Raw genomic sequence first — 23,269 nt, forward strand, 5'->3', positions numbered from 1 at the left:
GACTTGCCCAGAATTTACAATGGCTCTCAAAAGGGATCAAGTTGGAATTCCAAGTCCAGTCGTTATGGTTCTGCATTCCGAGTTTCAGAGATCATTAACGTGTTGGTTTTTATTTTTAAAAATTTGTATATGGTGCTCTAATTGTTCTGACCACAGAATATTTGGATATTCTGATTCTGCACTTTGTTAGAACTATGTGTCATTAGTAAAAGAAAGTGTCCCTATGTGTGGCTTTGTCCTCTGTGGCATATTGCACTTACTTTGTAAGTTAAAGGAGCCGACCTTGTTAGGAAACTACTGTGCACTAGGATGTGGGCTCATCTTGTTGACTCTTCCCTCTGTCCTATGAGGTCCCTTCTTTATGAGACATGGAATGATTAGTCTAAGGTTGCACAGCTAGTAAATGGCTGAGCCATGATGTGAATCCATCTGTTGGATTCCAACATGTTGGGAGAGGTCATTGTGAGGATGCTACCACCAGTTGACATGAGGGCTGGACCAGAGCAGTCAGAGGTTCCTCACCTTACCCTCTCCTTGGAGGGCACCTTCCACCGTACCTGTAGGCAGAAGCATTTCAAGCACAGTCTTGAACAGGCAATGTGTTGTTGAGACCAGCTGGACTGAATATGTGGCTGAACCCCATTAAGGCTTCTCTGTGTACTTTTTAAGATTCAGCACCTTGTGGCCACCCAAGGTAAGCCTAGTATATGAGTTCCCTTGCTCAGTAAACCTGCCACCTACCAACCTCGGGTGGCCTGCCTCTTTCTTGGGTCTCTCCTTGACCAGATTTCACCAAGGGAACTCCCAAGTATGCAAACTAACACAAAGTTTTACTTATCTTCCATGATACCAAGCTGCCTTTTCTTGTATGTTCGTGTTTTCTAAATTCATTACCTTAAATTTACTTAAAATATAAAGACCTTTCTAAAGTTTAAAGAACAGAATCTACAATGCTGAATAAACCCATGGAGAACTGAGTTGAAGCTAAATAAACCACATGTTGATATTATATTATAATCAATATTCACAATTGCTTTATAGTATTTTACTGTGAGGATGGAGATCAATAAGGGGCCACCAAATACATAGGTAACTAGAACACAATGTGCTAACCCCAAGTGTGTAAGAAGAATACCAGGAGATCTGAGGGGGTGATGTGACATCTTATTTCCAGGTATGTGGGTAGAAATCCTGTGACACAGGAGGTGTATCTCAGGCAGGTTGAGAAGGAGAGATGTGTGCACATGTGCCGAAGCTCAGGATTGTCCTTCAGATGCTTTTTGAAGCTACTAGGAAGGAGCTAAAAAGGTAGCAAGAGTCAAGTGGAAGTGTGAGCCTTGTTATTCTGTTTATTCTGTTTTGAGGAGAGATCTTCCACACGATTGGTCAAAGAGTACCTTGTAACATGGGAAACACTGTCTTCTAGCCAGTAATGAACAACGCGCGCTCCAAAAAATATTATATTATCTGGCCAGTGTTAGTTAAAAAAAAAAAAAAGAAGAAGAAAAGAAAAGAATAGAAGAAAAAGAAGAAAAGCATAGTGTAGCAACTTTACAGTTTGAATAAAGAAATAGAAGAAAAATACAGTGATCTAAGTCTCTGATGCTTCCTTCTGTGCATTTCTTTCTTTCTCCTTTCTTTCTTTCCAACATTTATTCATTTTTGAGAGCGAGAACGAGCGTGTGAGCATGAGTGGGGGAGGGGCAGAGAGAGAGGGAGACACAGAATCCAAAGCAGGCTCGAGGCTCTGAGTCGTCAGCTCAGAGCCCGATGCGGGGCTCGAACCCATGAACCATGAGATCATGACCTGAGTCGAAGTCAGATGTCCAACCGAGTGAGTCACCAAGGCTCCCCTCTTCTGTGCATTTCTTTAGGGCTATAGAGAATGTATACTCCAGCAAAACTGCTAAATGTTGAAATTTAAAATTGTGGCCAGGGGCACCTGGGTGACTCAGTCGGTTAAGCGTCCTACTTCGGCTCAGGTCATGATCTCACAGTGAGATCAAACGTGAGTTCAAGCCACACGTTTGGTCTTTGCACCGACAGCTCAGAGCCTGGAGCCTGCTTCGGATTCTGTGTCTCCCTCTATCTGCCGCTCCCCTGCTTGTGCGCTCTCTCTCTCTCTCTCTCTCTCTCTCTCTCTCAAAAATAAATAATAGATAAACTTCAAAAAACTAAAAAATAAAATTGTGGCCCATTTGCCTTGCTAGAACTCTCCAGTCACTGAAAGGAGACTCATTTTATTACTTTGCTTTAAACATACCTGGGGAGGGAGGGTGACAGAGTGGGCATCAGGTGACAGGCTAACAGTCCGATATTAATTAATCCTATGAAACAGGGGCAAAGCCTAGGAATGATGGTTTGTAGGTGTGTAATTACTAGTCCTGCTTTTTTACCAAAGCTGAAGAGATGTGTGTTCTGACCGAGGTGTGTTCAAATCCTGACACTGTCACTGTCTTTATCCTAAAATGAAGAAAACCTACCTCATGTAGTAGAAATGAGGATTACATGTGTATATAAATTTTTAGATGCATTACACATAATAAGCATTTAACAGATACCAGTTACTCTCTAGTATAAAAGAGTAAAACAGATGCTTCCATTATAAAAACACCTATCTTCCTGCTTTGTAAATTAATATATGAGTGTTTGGGCTTTTAAAACAAACGAATCCTACAAGATAAGCAGTTTTAAATGTGCTGATATTTGAAAGATAGAAAATAGAGCATTAGGAAAGTGCATTGATCTCATGAATCGTGACTCATGGAAAACAAAATTGTTTGTCACTGGCACGCTGAGATAAATATTTTATGCGATATTGACACCATTTGATTTTATTAGATTAAAAACGATTGAAGCCAGCGCATTGAAAACCTCAACCATAAAATCTTTTCACAAAATATAATTTTTAAATTAAATATTGTGTTTTTAAAAGTTTGCTGTGATATTGATGAATAACCTGGTTTAGACTCAAAAAATGTTCTCTCTCTATCAGTACATTTAACAAAAATTATTTCCAACGGGTTAACTGAATAGGTAAATTCCTGACATTACAAAACTCATGCGGAAAGGTAGATAATAAGATTCCTTCATTTGCTTTCAGATTTTCAGACGATGCTGGTTGGTTTTCAAGAAAGCTTCTAGTAAAGGACCCAGAAGGCTGGAGAAATTTCCAGATGAAAAGGCAGCGTATTTCAGAAACTTCCATAAGGTAAGTCACCGTGTTTGGAATCGCTGGGGAATAACTGGGACCCCTTGGCAACGACTCATGGAGACGTTTCTTTTGATAGATGAAATCTGCAGAGCACAACCAGGATAAAATGTCCCTGTTCAGATAAAATGCAAAAGTTATTTTTCTCCTTTATTTTAATCATCTGCTGTAAATGCCAGTGGTTCCTCTGCAAAATGAAAGACTCATTTTTATTGCTACTTTGCAAAATGAGATGACTCATAATTCAACCACATCATTTCCCAAGGTGCTGAGTAGGCATTTTCCCTCTGTTCAGGTTAATTGTGCATTTGTTACTTTGATTTACACTGTGGGCAATATTTAGGAGATAAAACTTTCGAGGCTGGCATTAACAGTGTAATGGCTCTGCTAATGTGCATAGTATTTGCTGTTAGATGGCTTTAACAGGAAAGGATCATCGAATATGTTGATGTGTAGAGATGTAGCCATACATTCCATGAATGAAATATCCATTTACCAACAATTAAAAGTATGTAGGAAACAACCCTAGAATGATACTAAAATTGCTACCTAGCGTTGTGTTTGGTGATAACATCAAAACACAGGTAAGTATTTGATAATTAGATGGTCAGAATTCCCGGTCAGAACTCAGAACTGTGAAGCAGTTTTGTTTGTTGCCGAAATGCTTCAATAAGCCCCGTAAAACATCTAATTTCTCATGGTTGGTAGTACAGAGTAGTTACCCTGAATGATGTAGTGATTCTGTGGAATTTATTTTATGTGATATATGGTCTAATTCCTCCTTTTATTAAAAATAGGGTGCTTGCCAGGAGTTGGCAGGGGATAAATAGACCTAGCACAGAAACTGTCCTCTATGATACCATAATGCAGGATGTATGTCATCAGAAATTTGTCCAAACTCAATGTACAATGCTGAGGATGAATCTTCCTGTAAAGTATGGACCTGGAGTGATTACGTTGCGTCGAAGTAAATTCATCACTTGTAACAAATGTACCACTTTGGGGTGGGGTGTTATTAAAGGGGGAGGGAATAGGGAAATCTCTGTACCTGAGTTCAGTATTGCTGTGAACTTAAAAATTCTCTAAACGATAAAGTCCTTTTAAAAATAGATTATTCTACACTAATGGACTAACCAACTCTGTTACACGAGTAACTAGCAGCAATGTCTACTCTATTTGAAACTGTATCAGAGAACGTAACATTTGAATTTCTTTAACTCTCTATGAGGTATTCTAAATATTAGTATAGATTTACTGTCAGAGAATCCAAGCTCACGTTCCTGCCCAACCACTTCCTAGCTCACGGGAGTTTGGTTTTCTCATGTGTACGTGTTCTTTACATGCCTTTTTTGAAGACTACTGGAGATAGAGTATCAAAGATAGTGTGCATATTCTTTCTACGTGAAAAATTATCTGGAGTCTAAAGTTACACTGGTATTTTGTATTAGGATTGTGATCGTGGCAATATTTTTAAACCTGACTTTGTGAAAAACTGCAAAGTTGTGAAACGTGAGTCTGTGACCTTTAGTTTTTGAGTAAAATTTTGAAAGGCTTAGCATACTCTATACTCTGGATTCCTGGTCAGAACCCCTGCCCACTGGTCAATGCGGGATGCTCTTCAGCCAGCGAACCCAGAGTCCATGCACTCAAGACTCAGGCAGAATCCTCAAGAAGGAGAAAGATCACCCTGGAAAATAAATTGTTGAGAAAGATCAAGAATCTTAATCACGTGTGTGTGTGTGTGTGTGTGCGTGTGTGTGTGTGTGTGTGTGTGTGTGTGACGAGAACATTAAGATCTGCTCTTTTATCAACTTTCAAGTATATAATACAGTATCGTTAACTGTTATCACCATGCTGCACATTAAATTTCCAGAACTTATTCATCTTACCCTGGGGGGGAGGGAGATGCTGACTAGCCTTATTTTGGTAATCATTTCACAATGTACACATGTATCAAAGGACCACATTGTATACCTTAAACGTATACAATGTGATATGCCAATTATATCTCAATAATCAAGCTGGAATAAAAACCACTTAACCACATTACGCACTGGGTAAGATTGTACACTCTAGAATCTAGCTTGCATATTCAACAGTTGTGGGAAATTGCATAAACTGTTTACGCACTTAATTTGTCTCCTCTTTTAGATTCAGATTATAATAGTATAACCAATTATAACCCAAAGAAGGGTTATTGTATGGAAAAAAGTGGTACTATAGGCATAAAATGAGATTAAGTATAATAAGATATTATTAACAAATTAAATTTTATAGCTAAGTATACAACTAGTTACTTGGCATATAGTAAGTTTTAGTAAATGTTAGCCAGTTTTTAATGTTTATTTATTTTAGAGAGAGTGGAGAAGGGGCAGAGGGAGAGGGAGGCTCTGAAGCAGACCGTGTGCTACAGCAGAGAGCCCAATTTGGGGCGCAAACTCCCAAACTGAAGTCGGACCCTTAAACGACCGAGCCACCCAGGCGCTCTGGTGTTAGCCCTTTCAGTCTAGGCTAGATGTGATGGTGACTCGGGTACAGGTGTCACTGTTGGAGCTGGAGATGGAAGGGTGCATTCTGGATATGATGTGTGGACACTGACAAGATGTACTTTGGGATTCCATGTTGGGTCTTCGTGAAAGGTTAGGACTCGTGAAGATTCCTGAGTTTGGGTTTGAGCAACAGACAAGAGGATGGTGAAATTCGCGAAGATGGGGAAGGCTAGAAGAGCAGACTTTGAGTAAAAATCACAAGCCTTCACTGACTGGCTACAGGAGAAACGGGAGAGGAGTACAAGTTGCTGCCTTTTCCAGACTGGGCGACAGATGAGTGGTCATGCTGTGACAGAGACAGGAACCCTGTGCACAGGAGCAGTTTTCAGTGGTGAAGAGAAGGCCTTCTTGGCCTGTTAGATTAGGTGTCTCTACGGCACATTCAGATCGATATTTTTCCTTAAACAGTTAGAACTGCAGGCAGATTACATTGAAAATGCCCAGGAGAGCTACCGGATGGTGATGTTAAGGTGGGTGTGTACTAATGTGTGTCTGTGAAAGCTTGATCAGTGTGAAACGAAACTCTTTCCTCTAAAAGACGTGGACTTGGGTACCAGTCTTGTGACATTCAGGGTATTTTACAGGGATTTCAAATCTAAGTTCATCAAGAGTTAACAAATCAAAAAAGTTGACACTTGATGGAAAAAAAAAAACGACTAATTCAAAAAATGATAGAAAATTATGTAAAGTGGCACTTGAATGAGGAAATACTAGTAAAAGAAATGTTAAAACCCTGAAGAGTATTTAAGTCCTTTATAGTGATTATCAAGACTGTTTAACTGGAACTTCCCAACTGAAAGTTTTAATAATTCTAAAGAAAGAATTGTTTATTTTCCCGACAAGAAAACTGTGAAAACTACCATCCTGCTGTTCCTGAAAACACCACCCCGGAGGTTAGACGGTGTTAATTTGTCCAAGCCCCGAACAACTAGCCATCAAGGCAAATGAGCAGTTACAAATACACATTCATGATATTTTTATCCTGACCTATACTTTTGTTTCTGCAAAATCAAAAACTGAACCATCCCTTCCCATGGTTTTTTCCCTGAGAAGAATTATGAATCCTTTTTTTGGAGAGCTGTGAACTTCTCAGTTCCCTCTCATGGTCTGGTTAAATAAAGGGAGATCTCTTTATGTAAAAGGCTGACACGTTAAAAATCTTTGTTTTCCTTTGAGTAATTAATGGTCAATTCAAATATTAGATCTCCAGAATTGTAAAACAAAATCTTCATTTTCAAGATAGTTTAAAGTAGACTAATATGGATTCCCCAATTGTTCTATTTGTTAATTATTAAATACTTTAAACTTGTGCTTGGTCAGTTATTTTGATAGGCCCCAAAATCTGCTACAGTGCTCAATAGCACTAAATCAAAGTAATCAAATGAGTGATATATTTCCAACCTTAGTGAGGGGCTTTATGAAAAATAGCTAAGGACAGAATTACTTCTTCCCCAACTTTAACTTTGTCCTATACTCTATCTGGAACATACATATTATAAAGCTTATGAGTATTAATGGTCCCATTTAGACTTTTGATATGTTTACTGTGAGAGAGATCTTGCTGCATAAATCAATTTTTATAGGAAACTGCTATGAAATGGTATATACTTTTTTTTACTTCTTGGTAGAAAGAAATTTGAAATTCAAATCACTGGCTGCTGAAGGAAGTTATTAAAAATGCATTAGGATTGGAAATGTAGCTGTATATAATTGTCATAACAGATATTCAAAACAAATTTATCCTCAATGAAAACTGAACTAAAGCAATTTACATAGAATCAGCTAATAAATTTTCCTTAATTTTCTAAGCAGATGAAAAAGAAACAGTTCATAGAAATTTTAATAAAATAAATATGAGTGCTGTCTGTAGGGAGGAAAGTATAAATAAAATCCCTGACAAGAATGAATGAAGATAGAACTATGTGAATTTCCAGTGATGAGGACTACGTGATTCCAGAAAATCAATGCCTGTATTGGGACGAATCTTATTTCTGAATCCCCTACAACCTGACATTGGAAACATCATTTTGTTCTATCTGCTTTACTCTTGGTTGGAGTTGTCATTATTTATCTTTATGTAAAGCAAACATCTGAGAAACTTGGGGAAAAGTTGAAGGCATCCTACCTGGAGATACAGTGTACCCTTAAACAGAGGAGCCAAACTACAGGTAAATGTGTCAACAGCACGTGTGTATAGTGTGTTATGTGGAACATTTTCATTTTGATTCCAGTAGCTATACTTGGATGAGCACAGTACTTGGTGTGACGTGAAATGTGTTAAAGGCTTGGTGTCTCTTGAAAAGTCTGTTGGAAGTTCCCACAGTGGTAATCATTTGATCGCGTTAGGGCATCTTACCCAGTTGTTCATTCATCCATTCATTCATTCATCCATCTGTAATCTCTTATCTTGAAGAAGTCTCAATTTTTTTGACTAAGCTATTAACATACACATTGATTCTTGACACAGTCACACATGAACCCCTGATCATTTATTTATTGGTTTATTCATATTGTCTGATCACATGTTAGTCACTGAAAGATGACTTAAAGAAATGGATGAAACGTTGCATTTTATGTAGGAGGAAAAGAAGGGTGGAAATGCCCAAGACATGATGCACCCCCTGTGTAATTTATGTCTCTGACAGAGATGGGTGGGTCGTGAATGGACAGCTCTAAAATTAGCAAGAGAGACCAGGTGGTAAGAGCTTCACGTGGAGGGCATCAGCAAAGTTGTGATCTCAGAATACTAATAGGGAACTCTCAGAGTTAAACTTAATCTTTGTTATATTGAATCAAGTTCAATTAAAATTTTACAACATCTAAGATATCTCCATTAAGTATCACTTTGGGCAGTTGAAGGATGCCATGGAAACTCGATCACTCAGTAATCAGGGTTTTTGTTTATAACTCGTTACTCCACAACAGATATCGGTTCACTGAGAAGGAATCAGACTCAGAAAATATCCATAAGACTGATCTGGACTTGACTTAGAGTATACAGAAATATGATTTATGTTAGCAAAATTACTGTCTTTATTTGACTTTTTAAAACTATCCATTTGTGTGTGAGGCAGTCATCCACAATGGTACTACATCTAAAAAAAAAAAAAAAAAACACACATAAGATGACTTAAATAATATCTTTCCCTCACTCTACTATGTGTAAAATGCAAGTCATACCATAGCTCACAAAGTGAGATGATAATTTCATGTAAGACAGTATGTAACTTGTAAAATAACTATGATTGTGCCAGTCATTTCTGCCTCAGATTTTGTATCTTTGAAACCAGGGAAATAATTCATACCAACTTTAGAAAAATTTTGAGACTAATTTGCCTGATAACGTAACTTGTAACTTCAAACCAGTCATTTTATGTGGTAAATCAGATAGTAATTTGAGGAAGAATATTCAATAACACAACTCTGTGATGACATTATCTCTATCATTTCTGAAGCATTTTTACATTTATTTAATGGATTAGATCCAATTCTCTTTATTATTTCGGAATATCATCAATGCATTTTTGGTTTTGAAACATCTCTTTTTTTACCCAGAGTCTGGTTAATTGTGCAATATCTGACAGATGTAACAGGAGACACGCTTAATGCGTAATGGTCACTGAAGGCAAATTGTTTTTCTGCCATTCATGGAAAATCACATATTATACCACAAGTAATGAATGCATATTCATTTATAGCTTACAAGTTGAAAAATATTTCAGTGAGGATTCATTCTTGAATTAATATATTGTACCTCACTATAAATGTCTACCTAGAAACTTTTATAAGTAGCAATGATGTTTTGTATTTAGTTTAATGCACATAATATTTAGAAATATTAAAGCCTTTTTCCATGTAACACTTGTACAAAAAACAAAGTCAGAATTTGAAGAGTCCACTAACAACCCAAGATTACGAATCAGTAGCAGTCACTAAACTGATTTTATTGATTAGAGAACAGGTTCTTCATTTAGGGAACGGTGCGTTTTGAAATTTGGTGAAATTGCTTGTCTTGATGAGAACAGTTGCATTTGCTCTACTCACAATCATTGTCACACATAACTTGACCTCCTGAAGAAATGGTTGAATTCTTGCTAACCAGTGTCCAGGGAAATTCTATTTTTTGCTTCCTTGTTTTGTTGTTTTTTTGTTTATTTGTTTTTGTTCTCAGACAGAGAGAATGAGAGAGATGATGTTTGCTCACAAATGCATCTATTTTCTCCTACTTCTCCTTTTCCAGAATCTGTTTTAATCAAGTTAATCAGATTTACATGTCCAGTGTACTAGATTACATTTTAACATGATTTGCCATACCTGGAAATTTCCAGATTCTTTCTATCTTTTTGTAAAAGGTTTGTCTGGGGGTAGTGGAAGCTGTCCCCCTAAGCTCGGGGCGGCCATGATATTCTCCTAGGCTTACAGCTGGTACAGCCAACTCTGATAGTGGTCGAAAAAGTCAACCTTTATATCTTTTATTCCAGTTCCATTTTGCAAAAACCAATATAGTTGGACTCATCATTATCCCCAAAGGTTGCAGTACAATCACTAACAATAATTACAGCACAGTTTTCATTTTCTATTGTTGCGTAACAAGTTACCACAAATTCAGGGGTTGAAAAAACACCTATTTATGAGCCCCCAGTTCTGTAGGGCACAGGTGTAGCATGGCTGGTGTTTCTGTTGAGGGTTTCATGGGCACTGAAGTCAGTTGGACCGAGTTGTCTTGTGGTTCTAGAGAAAAGTCTGCTTCCAAGTGCCTAATATGGTTGGTGATTTTAGTTTCTTTCAGCTGCATGACTGATGCCCCGTTACCCTGTTGGCTGGTCAAGAAGGGACCACTCTCAGTGCTAGAGACTACCTGAAATCCTTGACATGTGGTTCTTTCCCTCCCCAACACAGCAGTGGCACAACGAATTCTTTGAAGCTTTAACTCTCAGACTTCTCTGTGACCAGCTGGAGAAAACACTGCTTTTAACAAGTTCCAGTGATAGGTCAGGTACACCTGGAGTAGCTGTGTTGTGATCTAACTTCAGTGTATCATGTAAATTTTCATTGTATTTTTAATTTGGGAAAGAATTTTTTGGTTGGCAAAGTGAGAGAGCTATTGTTCCCTCGTAATGTGTAGGAGGTATAAACATTAAAGACATTGTATTTGAAATGAAACATGATGACGTGTGGGGTTTAACTAATTCAACACCCATTTGTAACTCACTTCTTCCTTTCCCATCTCCACCATAGAGATGGAGAAAACTGGATGGTCACTTTTTCATACTTCCTGTGGTTAGAAAGGTCCCTTTCTGGCTAATGAAATATAAACTTAAGCCTGCTAAGAGGTACAGAAGAGATTTTATTTTCTGCTATGGCCAGCGATGTCCCTTATTCCTTTCTCCTAAATTGAAAACATGATGGCTGGAAATGCAGCCACCATTTTGCACCCATGAGGAAATGAGCATAAGAGAACAGAGAAGGGTAGGACAAATATTTGGCCCTGAGATGCTTCTTCTAATATCATCAAACCACTGGACCAACACCAATAACTGCCTACTTCAGAGTTCTTATGTGAAAAGTTTGAACTGTTTGTTCAAATCAGTGTCTAGCAAACCTTTATTTGTAAAGGGCCAGATGGTAAAAATTTTAAACTTTACAGATTCTAAGATCTCTGTTGCCATTCTTCAACTCTGCACTTAGAGTATATCCAACTGCCAGAGACAATATATAAACAAGTGGCTGTGGCTGTGTTCTGATAAGACTTTACTTACAAAAATACACGGTAGACCAGATTTGGCCCATAGGCCACAGTTTGCATCCGCAAGATTTCAGTCATTGTTAATTGAGTTCTTCAGTACTTGAAACTATATATATTTTTTATTTTAAATAAAAAAGAGTAAATAATGCTGGATATCATGTCTAGATGCTATAGGTGTATAGGTAAACCTTAGCTAAACATGATTGGTAGTTAACTAATAGGGCACACCTAGAACTGGTCTCATAAGCTTAGAAAAATAACCATAGTCTCCTTCAGCTTTTTTGTATTCTTTGTTACGGATATATATTAATGATCATACCAATACTCTTTTCCACTCTGTGTCCTTTACTAGAGGAACATAATTGTGCCCATTAGTTATGTTAAGTGGTATCATATACCAAGCCATAGACAGCCAGGCTGAAGACAAATCAGAGCCCGGGTAAATTGTAATAGGCATATAATTGTTAATAGCGGTTGACTTGCTAGAATTTCACACATCATCATTCAGTTGACTTCTTTTTGAGGGAAGTGGATTTTCTTCCCTCCCTCCTTCCTCTTTCTCTTTCGGGTATAATAAGACTCAGCTGCAGATTGAGTTCATTGTATTACTTGATGGCTGCTATCATCATCCTTTTCTGCAATATTTGATCAATCTGTTTTATTCCCATCCTTAACCCCATTTATCTCCCCTCCTCTAAAGATAATCATTATAATTATAATAAGTTTGATGGGAAACTGTGGGATTCTTACAAATGTATACTGTTGATTTCTTGAACATGTACTACATTGTTAATTCACTTAAGTACTATTCTATTCTAACTTACTGTGTTTCTTATTTTTATTCATGCTGCGTTGTGGCTTTTAAGATCCATTTGCATTTCTGTGTGTCCATTTTGCCACTTGCTTCTGTTACGTGATACCCTATAGTTTCCACCCGTTATATTTTACTTTTCCATTCTCCTAGTAACAGAAACTAGGTTGCTAGAACTTCTCATTATCCCAAACAATACCATGATTAAGATTTTTGTACTGTGTTTTTATGACCCAACATGAGAAACTTTCTGAGACACATAAAAAGAATGAGATCATTGTGTTAAGGATATATGAATACTTAAATATGTACTACCTGTGACTTTCCAGAATGCCTCTCCATTCTTCACATCTACTGGGTGTGTGAGGGTTCTGTACTCTTGCATTCCCATGGACACTTTCCATTATTTACCGACTTCTCTGAATCTGATGCGTGTACATCGATATGAAGTTGTGTTTTACCATGTGTTTTTCTATTCCCAATTAATTTGAAAAATTCTCCCTACGCCTGTTTGCTTTCGATGTTTGTTCTTCCAGGAATTCCCCAATCATATCATTTGTCCACTTTCCTACCAGAGTTCCTGCATTTTTCTTGCTGTTTTGTAAGGTTTCTTTGTCTCTTCTAAATATTAGATTACTTCAGGGTTAGACACGGTAAATAATTTCTCACCTCTGTCATCTGTCTATAACTTTGTGGAGTCTTGCATTAAACAGAAATTTGCAAATTTGGATGTTTTCAAATTTTTCGCGAGTTCGGCTTCAGTCGTTCCTTAAGAAATACTAACCCACCCCACACATCGTGAAAGATATTATCCTACATTTTATTCAGTTAACATTATAGTTTTGCTTTTTATATTTTTGCCTTTCATCTATCTGGTGTTCAGATTTGTATATGGAATTAGGAATTTCATTTTTTAAAAATATTCAGGGGTCAGTTTTCACTCTCCCATTTATTAAACTTTTTTTTATCTTTATAGTTACTATGGTGACATACATTACACACAACACACACAGTTTTCTCCGATTTCTCTATTCTGTGCTGTCTACTCATTTGTTCTTGTAGCCCTAACATGCCTCTTGTTTTAAAAAGTTACCGTGCTATCACGCTTTGCTGGGACATTTGGTAGGCTATTTCTTCCACAACACATTTGGTTCTCATTTCTTGAAGTTGCTTTAGCAGTTGTCTAAGAACATGTATATAATGCCCTCTTTTTACTCAGCTTCTCTTCAAGGTTTAAATTTTTCTCAAAAAAAAAATTCCTAGATAGTTCACAGGGTTTTTTTTTTTTTTGTTATTGTGAAGGTATTATTGTATTGTATTGTATTATATTGTATTGTATTGTATTTTGTTGTATTTTATTTTATTTTCTGATTAATAATAACTAGTGTAGAGAAATTCCATTGTTTTTTTGTGTTTACTGTAATTGACAATATTGCTGAAAGCTTTTGTTGTCTCTAATAGTTTTTCCATTGACTCTGTTAGCATCTGTATGTCAGTGATCATTGCCTGCAAATATTGATAGTTTCATTTATTTCTTTCCTAGTCTTTTTCTTTCTTTTTTTTTTCTTCTTTCCTTATTCTCCAGGACATATTTACCTTAAAGCAGCGATAGAAGCATACCTGCCAAGTTTCTACTAATAAATGGAATGCGTCTAATGCTTGTGCATGAAGTATTTTTTCATCTTTAACCTTTTAAACAAAGAAAATTCCTTTCTATTCTTGATAGAGTATGAGTTACTTTCTCATAAAATGTGTTGAACTTTATCAGTGGTTTGATTTTTTTATCTGCTGAGATAATTATGTGATTTTTCTCACATAATCTGTAATTTTGAGAAATTCATTTGGGTACATTCTGATGTGAATTATACCTTTACTCCTGAAATAAACCTTACTTGCATGTTGGGATTTTTTTTCATTAATAAGTAAAATAACTTTTTTTAATTTTTCATATCTTATTTTAGGATCAATATTAGACCAGGCTCAGAAAGCTAAAACATGTTTGCTTTTTTTTTTTCTAGAATATCTTGCAGAAGATATTGATTAATCATATCTTGCAAGTTTAGTAAAACTCAATTATGAAATAGTCTAGAAATGAACTGTTAGGAGATGAATGTATTGTTTTGTTTAAGTTTTCTAATTTTTTTGCTGCCACCTTTTGACATTTAGTATTTTTCTAAATATATATTTTTTCATCTAGGTTTTCAAATTAGTATTCATTTGTTTGCAAGCTTATTAATATTTAGATGTTTTGTTTGTTCAGTTTTTCCCTTTTCAATGCTGTACTTATCTCCACCTTCTTTCTTTTTTCTTTCATCTAACTTGTCACAAATCCCTTTTATTAATCTTTCCATATGGAAACTTGTTATTTTTGCTTTTGGGAAACTTGTCATTTTTTTCTTCATCTCAGTGATTTCTGCCATTATTTTTTTTATTTCTTTATTTATTGAAATGCTCTTTCTCTTTTTAACTTCTTAAACTGAATGCCTGAATTCTTTGTTTTCAACCTTTTTTATTCATGAAAAGTATTTTTCAGCCCATGTTTTTCATGTATTTCTTTTTTAGTGTCTCAAATCTTAATGTGTACTGTCCCATTTTCATTAAAATGTATTTTGTAACTTAACTGATAGTTTCCTTTTAACTCAGATGTTCTTAGAAATATGTTATTTACTTTTATAAGTGTGGAATATTTCATCATCCATTTATTATAAATTTTAGTTATGTTGTATTATGGGGGTATAATGTAATTGGTATAATTTGGGTCTTTTGAGTTTACTTACCCTATTTTATCACCTGATACCTGTTCAAGTTTTATAAATAATACAGATGGACTAGAAAAACCCACATACTTGTTTTGTTGTTGATAGTAGATATGAAAGTGTAGGTCTGTACACACAATGTAAAGTAACTCGACTCTTAATCTTATCTGGCAGAACTTCCACATCTTTGCTTATGAGTGGGACAGATTTACCATTTAACTTCCTTGTGAACTGTCAGATAATTTTGTCACCTGTGATTATAATTTGTCCTTTTTAAAAAAATTTTTGCTATGCTACGTATGTATATATGGATTCCAAAACCACTTAGGACAGGCTATAAGGATGCATCGCACTGCTTTTGACATCCGTATTATCTTGCCTGAGAACCAGATTTGATGGGATATCCAGGCAGCCATAATTTCAACTATTCATCCAGGGTCTTAACCTGCAGGCAGGTTCTCTTGCACTTTTCCAGTCTTGTTTTCAGGAGGATCCCAGCTTGTGACGCTCGTAAAGAGTGCCTGACGTGCCCCTGCAGATTTTGTGCGTAAACACGGCTTTGTGTCTTTGAACAACTGCAGCAGCTTTTTTACAGCAAGGGCCTCCAGGGCTGTTGTCAGTTGTTTTTCATGCCACCAGTGCTGGACCTTCATAATGTACTACTTTCCATCTGCTGCTACGTAACGGAAGGTCCGCAGTCTTGGTCAATTCGTGGTAACTCTTCCTAGCTGTCAGATGTACACAGCTAACATTGAACTTCTTTGATCAACAGGTACCTTTTCCTATGTTTTGGTTCCAAAAACACCAACAAGAGCAGAGTTCCAAAATGCACAATTCATATAACCTCTTGCTCAGATATTAGTGAATTTTCAGATCTTTGTGACAATTACCGACAAATCTATGATTAGAGACCACAGAGGAAGTTTCTGCAAAGAGATGTTTGATTTGTTTGAAAAGGTCAGATAGGAGATTCCTCCTAACTCTGCTATCAGGAAGAGAGTGAGTCCCACCAACAGTCTTTTCAACGCTATTTGTACTGATTTTTCAGGCTGATGGTAGGCTCCCTATGGTGATGCTTTTCTGTTCCCTGATAATGTGTTCAAACCAGTAAAGTTAAGTTATTATTGGCTACATAGAGACTATAATCAAGCACAGAAGACGCCAAAAATCTCTGGAGCTGTCAGAACTTTTCATCTGGACCTTTCAATTGTCTCTTTTGGCATGATTTTCTCCACGCCTACTCACTGATACCCTAGTTTAAAGGGAACAATAACAACCTGAAAGTTGAGGATCTCACCAGCTCCGTATCAGGTCAGCCTCAGTGGTGGTCCCTCCTCAGAAATCAATAAATGATTTTTCTGGAAAATAATGGTTTTTCATGTTTTATTACCGTATCACTGCATTTGCCCCAGGACCCCGACACTGGCAGACCTCAGTGGCAAAGAGGACTTGTGTGAATGGTCCTCTGCTTCCCATCTGCTTGACCTCTGGGGGAGCCACGTCATGGATCTGCATGATCATTTGATTAAGCACCGATAAAAAAAGAAAAAAAAACACATATTTAATGCTTTTAGATGGGTCGTGATAAGCAGAGTTATCCTTGCTTTGTTAATTTTTTTAAACATTTATTTATTTTCGACAGACAGAGCACCAGTGGGGGAAGAGCAGAGAGAGAGGGAGACACAGAATCGGAAGCAGGCTCCAGGCTCTGACCTGTCAGCACTGAGCCTTACACAGGGCCCGAACCCATGAACCGTGAGATCTTGACCTAGTATCCTTGCTTTTTAAGAAACTATCAGGCTCAGTCTGTGAAGTGTCCAACTCGATTTTGGCTCAGGTCATGATCTCGTGGTTTGTGGGATCGAGCCCCATGTTGGGATTCTCTCTCTCCCTCTCTGTCTGTTCCTCCCCCACTCTCTCTGTCTCTCTAAATAAATAAAAATGTGAAAAAACATAAACTATTTTGTTATTAGAGAAATTGGAGTATATACAAAATGTTTTGTGATTTTTTTTTGAGTCATTTTTATCTTTAAGACTACTCACTTTATAACAAACAAGGGTAGCTATCATCAAATAATTGTGTGCAGTTGTATTCATTTCCTAGGGCTGGTCTACCAAACTGCCACAAATTTGGTAGTGAAAGTCACAGAAATTTATCGTCTCATGGTCCTGGCTGCTAGAAGTCAGATAGCAAGGTGTCAGCAAGGCTGCGCTCTAACAAAACCTCTGGGGGCGGCTTCGCTTGCCTTCTCCAGCCTCTGGTGGCTCCAAGTGTTCTTTGCCTGTGGCAGCATCACATCAGTCACCTTCCCATGGCTGTCGCCACTTTGCCCTTGCTTCCAAGCCCCCTCCGCTCTTCTCGTGTAAGAACACTTCATTGGATTTAGGGCCCACACCGAATCCAAGATGATCTCCTCCAAAATCTCTAATTCAATTACTTCTGCAAAGAGCTCTTTCCGGAAACGAACAAGGATCATTCAAAGGACCTAGGGCTTAGGACTTGGAAATACCTTTTAGGGGCCACTGTTCAACCCAATGCAATAATGAAGATTTCATTTTGTACATCTGCTAAGAGAAGTTACAGGAGCTGTGTAGTTGCTGTTATGTCTGTGTTGTAAAACGACAGTTCTCACAATAAGAACGGTATTCTAGCTGACTGGGCTGTTTCATGCCTTTTTGTTCCTTAGAGTCGGTGATACATATTATTAGACATGCTAAATTTATCCTGGGGAGAGAGAGGCGAGGTTGAAAGGGGAGGAAGTTGGGGGCGGGGGGAGAGGAAGAGGGCAGGGAGGAGAAAGGGAGGGCAGAAAGAAGTACATAGTTTTCCTACTTTAGTACATATTTTCTTATGGATTAATTTTCTGCGTTTCTTAGACCTAAAAATAGATTATCTCTATACTTTATAATAGACTACCTCAAAATACTTTAGGGGTAATAAAGTAATGAGTTTTCCTGTTATTCCTTTTGTCATCCTTACAATTTGAGTCTTTTTTTGTCATTGACTTCACCTTCTTGCAATAACTTCTTGATTAACAATTATTTGCCATTAATAAATGGCATGATGCTCAAAGCAATAGCTATTGCATAAATTGATGAAAAGAGCACACTAGTTTGAGAAACAGGAGGCATGGCCCTGATTCTGGTCATCACTTTGACTAACTGTGTGATGGCCAACCAGACAGGGGTGGCCATTTCCCATTGTTCAATGAAGGAAGCTCAGGAGTAGGTCTGCTTTATTAGTTAGAATGTTTTTGGCTGCAAGTAACAGAAAATTCAAATCAAACAACTTACAGAAGAGCATTATCGCATATGAGCATATCGAGAAGAGCCAGAAAAAGGAACTGGCTTCAAGGTTAGTTGATTCAGTAACCCGTGTTCAAGAATGAAAATTAAGGATCTGTTCTGCCCCCCATCGCTGCTCTGCCGCCTTAGGATTGCCTTCATCTTTAACCTAGTAGAATGATAGCTGCAGCATTTCTGAATGATGACATCCAGACAGCATCCATTGGGGAAGAGGGATGATTTTAGCCCAAGGCTATCTCCGTATCAGAAAACATTAATCAGAAGCAACCAGAAAACTTTTGTTCACATCTTATTTGTCATACTTAGGTTATAGCCTCTTTCCTAAACCGATCATGAGCAAATAGACCATCAGCCCAAGAATAGCAAGTTCTACCATGATACTTGAGGTGAGAGACTCCCACCAGGGCACTTGAGCTGTAGAATGCAGGGGTAGCTAGCTGAACAAAATTAGGTTCTGGTAAGAATGAAGGAGCTGGAATCAGATGCTGTGTACACAGCCAGTCGTGACTATTATAGAAAATTCCAGTTCTAGTATAATTTTATCTATAATTACTCTTTTCTAAGTGATGCATTTCATAAGGTGGTTTAATATTTGAGAGACCTTAAATGTTTCAAAGACATAAACTAAGCTTGTAATTACTGATTATATACATGCTGGGGTGGTCAAATATTAAACATTGGAGGACTCTATCACAGCACATAATATCAGAGCACAGAGACACGAAGAGCTTAGAAAATGAATTACATTGATTTTTTTAGCGTTATGCATTCATGTTTTTCAGTGACAGGAGACAAATACAAAGAAAATAGCTACTGGAAAATTGATGTAAATTTTACTAGAAAGACACCATTGTAAAATTCCTATGCAAATATTGTCACCCAGGTATTGGAGCATACAATGTATAGGGTGACACCAGTATTTAAATTCTTATTATGAAAGCTGAGGATTTAAGCATGGAAAGATTGAGATTTATTAATTGTAATAATTTTTTAAAAATAGCAATATTCTCTATTTTAATAAAGTGACATTTTATTAAACCAGTTCCTAAAATGTACCATTTTATTCTCAAAAATAAAATCTTTATGGGGCGCCTGGGTGGCGCAGTCGGTTAAGCGTCCGACTTCAACCAGGTCATGATCTCACGGTCCGTGAGTTCGAGCCCCGCGTCAGGCTCTGGGCTGATGGCTGGGAGCCTGGAGCCTGTTTCCGATTCTGTGTCTCCCTCTCTCTCTGCCCCTCCCCCGTTCATGCTCTGTCTCTCTCTGTCCCAAAAATAAATAAACGTTGAAAAAAAAATTAAAAAAAAAATCTTTGACTTAAAACAACCATAGAAAATTAGTAAAATACCAGGATTAAAAGAAGTATTAGTAAATTAATAAAAAAGGAGAGTGCAATTTATTTTCTAATTCATTTTGATCTACTTTTTAAAAGTCTAAATGTTAACTTTTTTCACTTTTCAAAATGTAGTTAGGTTTATAGAAAGAAATTGAGCACTTAAATATAGGCAGGTATCTAATCTCAATTGTCATGACAGCAAACCTATAAAAGATACTTTAAAATTCAGAGTAATCTCATTATGTATGTTTCTTTCACCTTGATCCTTTACACATGTTTTAATTAGATTGTTTGGGGGGTTGTTTTGCTATTGAGTTACATGAGTCCCTTGTACATTTTGGATAATAATCTCTTATCGTGATTTGCGTGATACATGGCTTGCAAATATTTTCTCTCAATCTGTAGATTGCCTTTTCATTTTGTTGATTGTTTCCTTTGGTGTGCAGAAGCTTTTTTTGCGAGGACCATATGATTTCACTTACATGTGGAATCTAAAAAAAAAACAAAGGAATAAACAATCAAACAAAAAGTCGAATCAGACATATTAATACAGAGAACAAATTGATGGTTGCCAGAGGGGAGATGAGTGTGAAGATGGAAAAATGGGTGAAGGGGAGTGGGAGATACAGACTTCCTGCTTGGAATGAATGCCCATTCACAGGAATAAAGGTACGGTGTAGGGAATAGAAGCCATCGTATTGTAATAGCATTGCATGCTCACAAATGGTAGTTCTACTTCTAGTGAGCACAGCATAGTGTATAAAGTTGTTGAATCACCATGTTGAATACCTGAAACTAATGTAACGTTGTGTGTCAACTATACTCAAATTAACAAATAAATAGAATTAAAAATAATACTTCCAAACTCACTTTATAAGTCCAACATCACCATGATACCAAAGCCAGACAAAGACATCACAAGGAAAGAAGATACAGGCTGATGAACATAGATGTAAAACTCCTCAATAAAATACTAGCAAACCAAATTCAACAACACATCAAAAAGACTACACACTATGTCCTAGTGGGATTTATCCCTAAGATACAAATTTGGTTTAGTATATGCAAATCAAGCAGTGTGATACCTCACATTAACAGAGTGAAAGATCAAAAACATAATCATCTCAATAGATGCAGGAAAAACATTTGACAAAGTGTAACGTCCAATCACGATTTAAAAAACCTCTCAATTAAATATGTATAGAGGGAAATTTCTTTAACAAAATAAAGATGTTTATGAAAAACTCACAGCTAACATCATAATCAGTGGGAGAAAACTGAAAGCTTTTACTCTAAGATCCAGTACAAGGTTGGGATGCCCACTTCTATTCAACATACTACTAAGTACTAGAATGAGCAATTAGGCAAGAAACGAAATAAAAAGCATCAAAATCAGAGAGAAAGGAGTGAAATTATTTCTGTTTGCAGATGACATGATCTTTATGTATAAAATCATAAAGACTCTTTTCTTAAAAAAAGTAAAACCCTCTTAGAGCTAATAAATGAATTGGGGTGCCTGGGTGGCTCAGTTGGTTAAGCGTCTGACTTCTGCTCAGGTCATGATATTACAGAGTATAAGTTTGAGCCCCGCGTCAGGCTCTGTGCTGACAGCTCAGAGACTGGAGCCTGCTTTGTATTCTGTGTCTCCTTCTCTCTGCCCCTCCCCTGCTGGCACCCTTGTCTCTCTCAAAAATAAATAAACGTTAAAAATTAAAAAAAAAAAAAAAAGAACTAATGAATTAAGTTGCAGAGTACAAAATCTACATTAAAAAATCAGTTGCATTTCTTTATAGCAACAGTGATCTCTCCAGGAAGGAAATCAAGAAAACAATCCCATTTAAAATACCATCGAAAAGAATAAAACACTTGGGAATAAGTTTAACTGAATAGGTGAAAGATCTGTTGCTGAAAGGTATAAAACATTGTCAAAAGAAATTGAAAAGGCACAAATGGAAATATCCTGTGTTCATGGGTTGGAAGAATTCATATTGTTAAAATGCCCGTACTATCCATAGTGATATATGGATTCAATACAATCCCTATCAAAATTTCAAAGACATTCTTCACAGAAACAGAAAAAAAAATTCTAAAATTTATATGGAACCACAAAAACCCTGAATAGCCAAAGCGGTCTTGAGAAGGAACAAAACTTTAGACATTGTATTTATGTATTTCCAATTATATTAGAGAATATGGTAATTAAAAGCTGTAGTAATTACAACAGTGTGGTAATGGCATAGAAGCAGACACATAGACCAATAGAACAGAATAGAGAGAGCCCAGAGTTACATATACTCACACATATATGTGTGTATATATATATGTATATAATAATGCGTACCTGGTCAACTATGTTTCGAGAAGAATGCCAAGAACACACAAGGGGGAAAGGACAGTGTCTTTAATAAATGCTAGGAAAACTGGATATCCACGTGCAAAGGAATGAAATTGAATTCTTTTCTACACCATACACAAAAATCAACTCAAAATATAAATTTTTTCCTACAGAAATTAAGTGTAATTTTTTTTCCTACAGAAAATTAAAAGTAATTTTTTCCTACATAAAAGTTATGTGTTTCATCTTTGAACCTTCTGACTCAATCGCTGTGAATTCCTTAGGGATTACTCCTTGACATGAAAATGAAATAGCTCTGATAAGCAAAGTCACCACTTATGTATGTTTATATTTGGGTTTTAATTGTATCACTTAATAACACCTTTAAATTGTTGACCATGTAATTTACGGACTTAGACCTGAACTGCCTGAATCCTTTTGTGAAGTAACTTTCCTTCCGTTAAATTCTGCTAATTTCATATTTATTTGAATTAACTCTTTTATTAAACTTTAATTATATTTTGTACTTCTATAGCCATGTGAATAAGCAGTATTTAGAAATATATATTGTTAAATGATGCAATAATTTATTGATGTATATTATTGAAATACTCTAGAATTTCACAATTTTAATGTGTTGATTATTTTTATGTCACATTGACAGGTTTTAGACTAATAAAAACATTTTTATTTTTAAAAATTAAACAATATTATTTTAAAAGTAGTTCTTATCTCAGAAAATACCAAGTTCCCACTGAATGGTAAATCCATACAGTACCAAGAGGGAGATGTAAAGATAGGGGATGCAGATATATTAGATCTTGACCTGAATTGTTATGATTCAAAAATATTTTTTAAGATGTATTTTTATTAAAAAGGAACAGTTCTGGGGGTGCCTGGGTGGCTCAGCTGGTTAATCGTCTGACTTTGGCTCAGGTCATGATCTCAAAGTTCATGAGTTCAAGCCCCCCATTGGGCTCTGTGCTGACAGCTCAGAGCCTGGAGCCTGCTCTGGATTCTGTGTCTCTTTCTCTCTGCCCCTCCCCTGCTCGTGCTCTGTCTCTCTGTCTCTCTCTCTCTCAAGAATAAATAAACATTTTTAAAAAAAATTTTAAAGGATCAATTCTGGAGATATGCGAACTTCTTAGAAAGCCTTCTGGTACGATTTTATAACATTTTATAATGTAGTATAATACTTGCATTTCCTAACCAAGACAAC

The 23,269-nt window shown here is 36.6% G+C and overlaps 1 protein-coding gene across 1 annotated transcript in view; it reads left to right on the forward strand.

The window, feature by feature from the left end:
- DOK6 (docking protein 6) overlaps window positions 1-23,269 on the forward strand; it is a 374,774-nt gene that overhangs the window by 118,569 nt on the left and 232,936 nt on the right. Inside the window, exon 2 of the mRNA XM_086683202.1 lies at window positions 3,104-3,211. Coding sequence (XP_086539328.1) covers window positions 3,104-3,211 — 108 coding nt within the window. The remainder of the gene's footprint in view (window positions 1-3,103; window positions 3,212-23,269) is intronic.

Source organism: Puma concolor, chromosome D3, assembly GCF_028749965.1.
Source record: "Puma concolor isolate L17-30 chromosome D3, mPumCon1.1.hap2, whole genome shotgun sequence".
Taxonomy (NCBI): domain Eukaryota; kingdom Metazoa; phylum Chordata; class Mammalia; order Carnivora; family Felidae; genus Puma; species Puma concolor.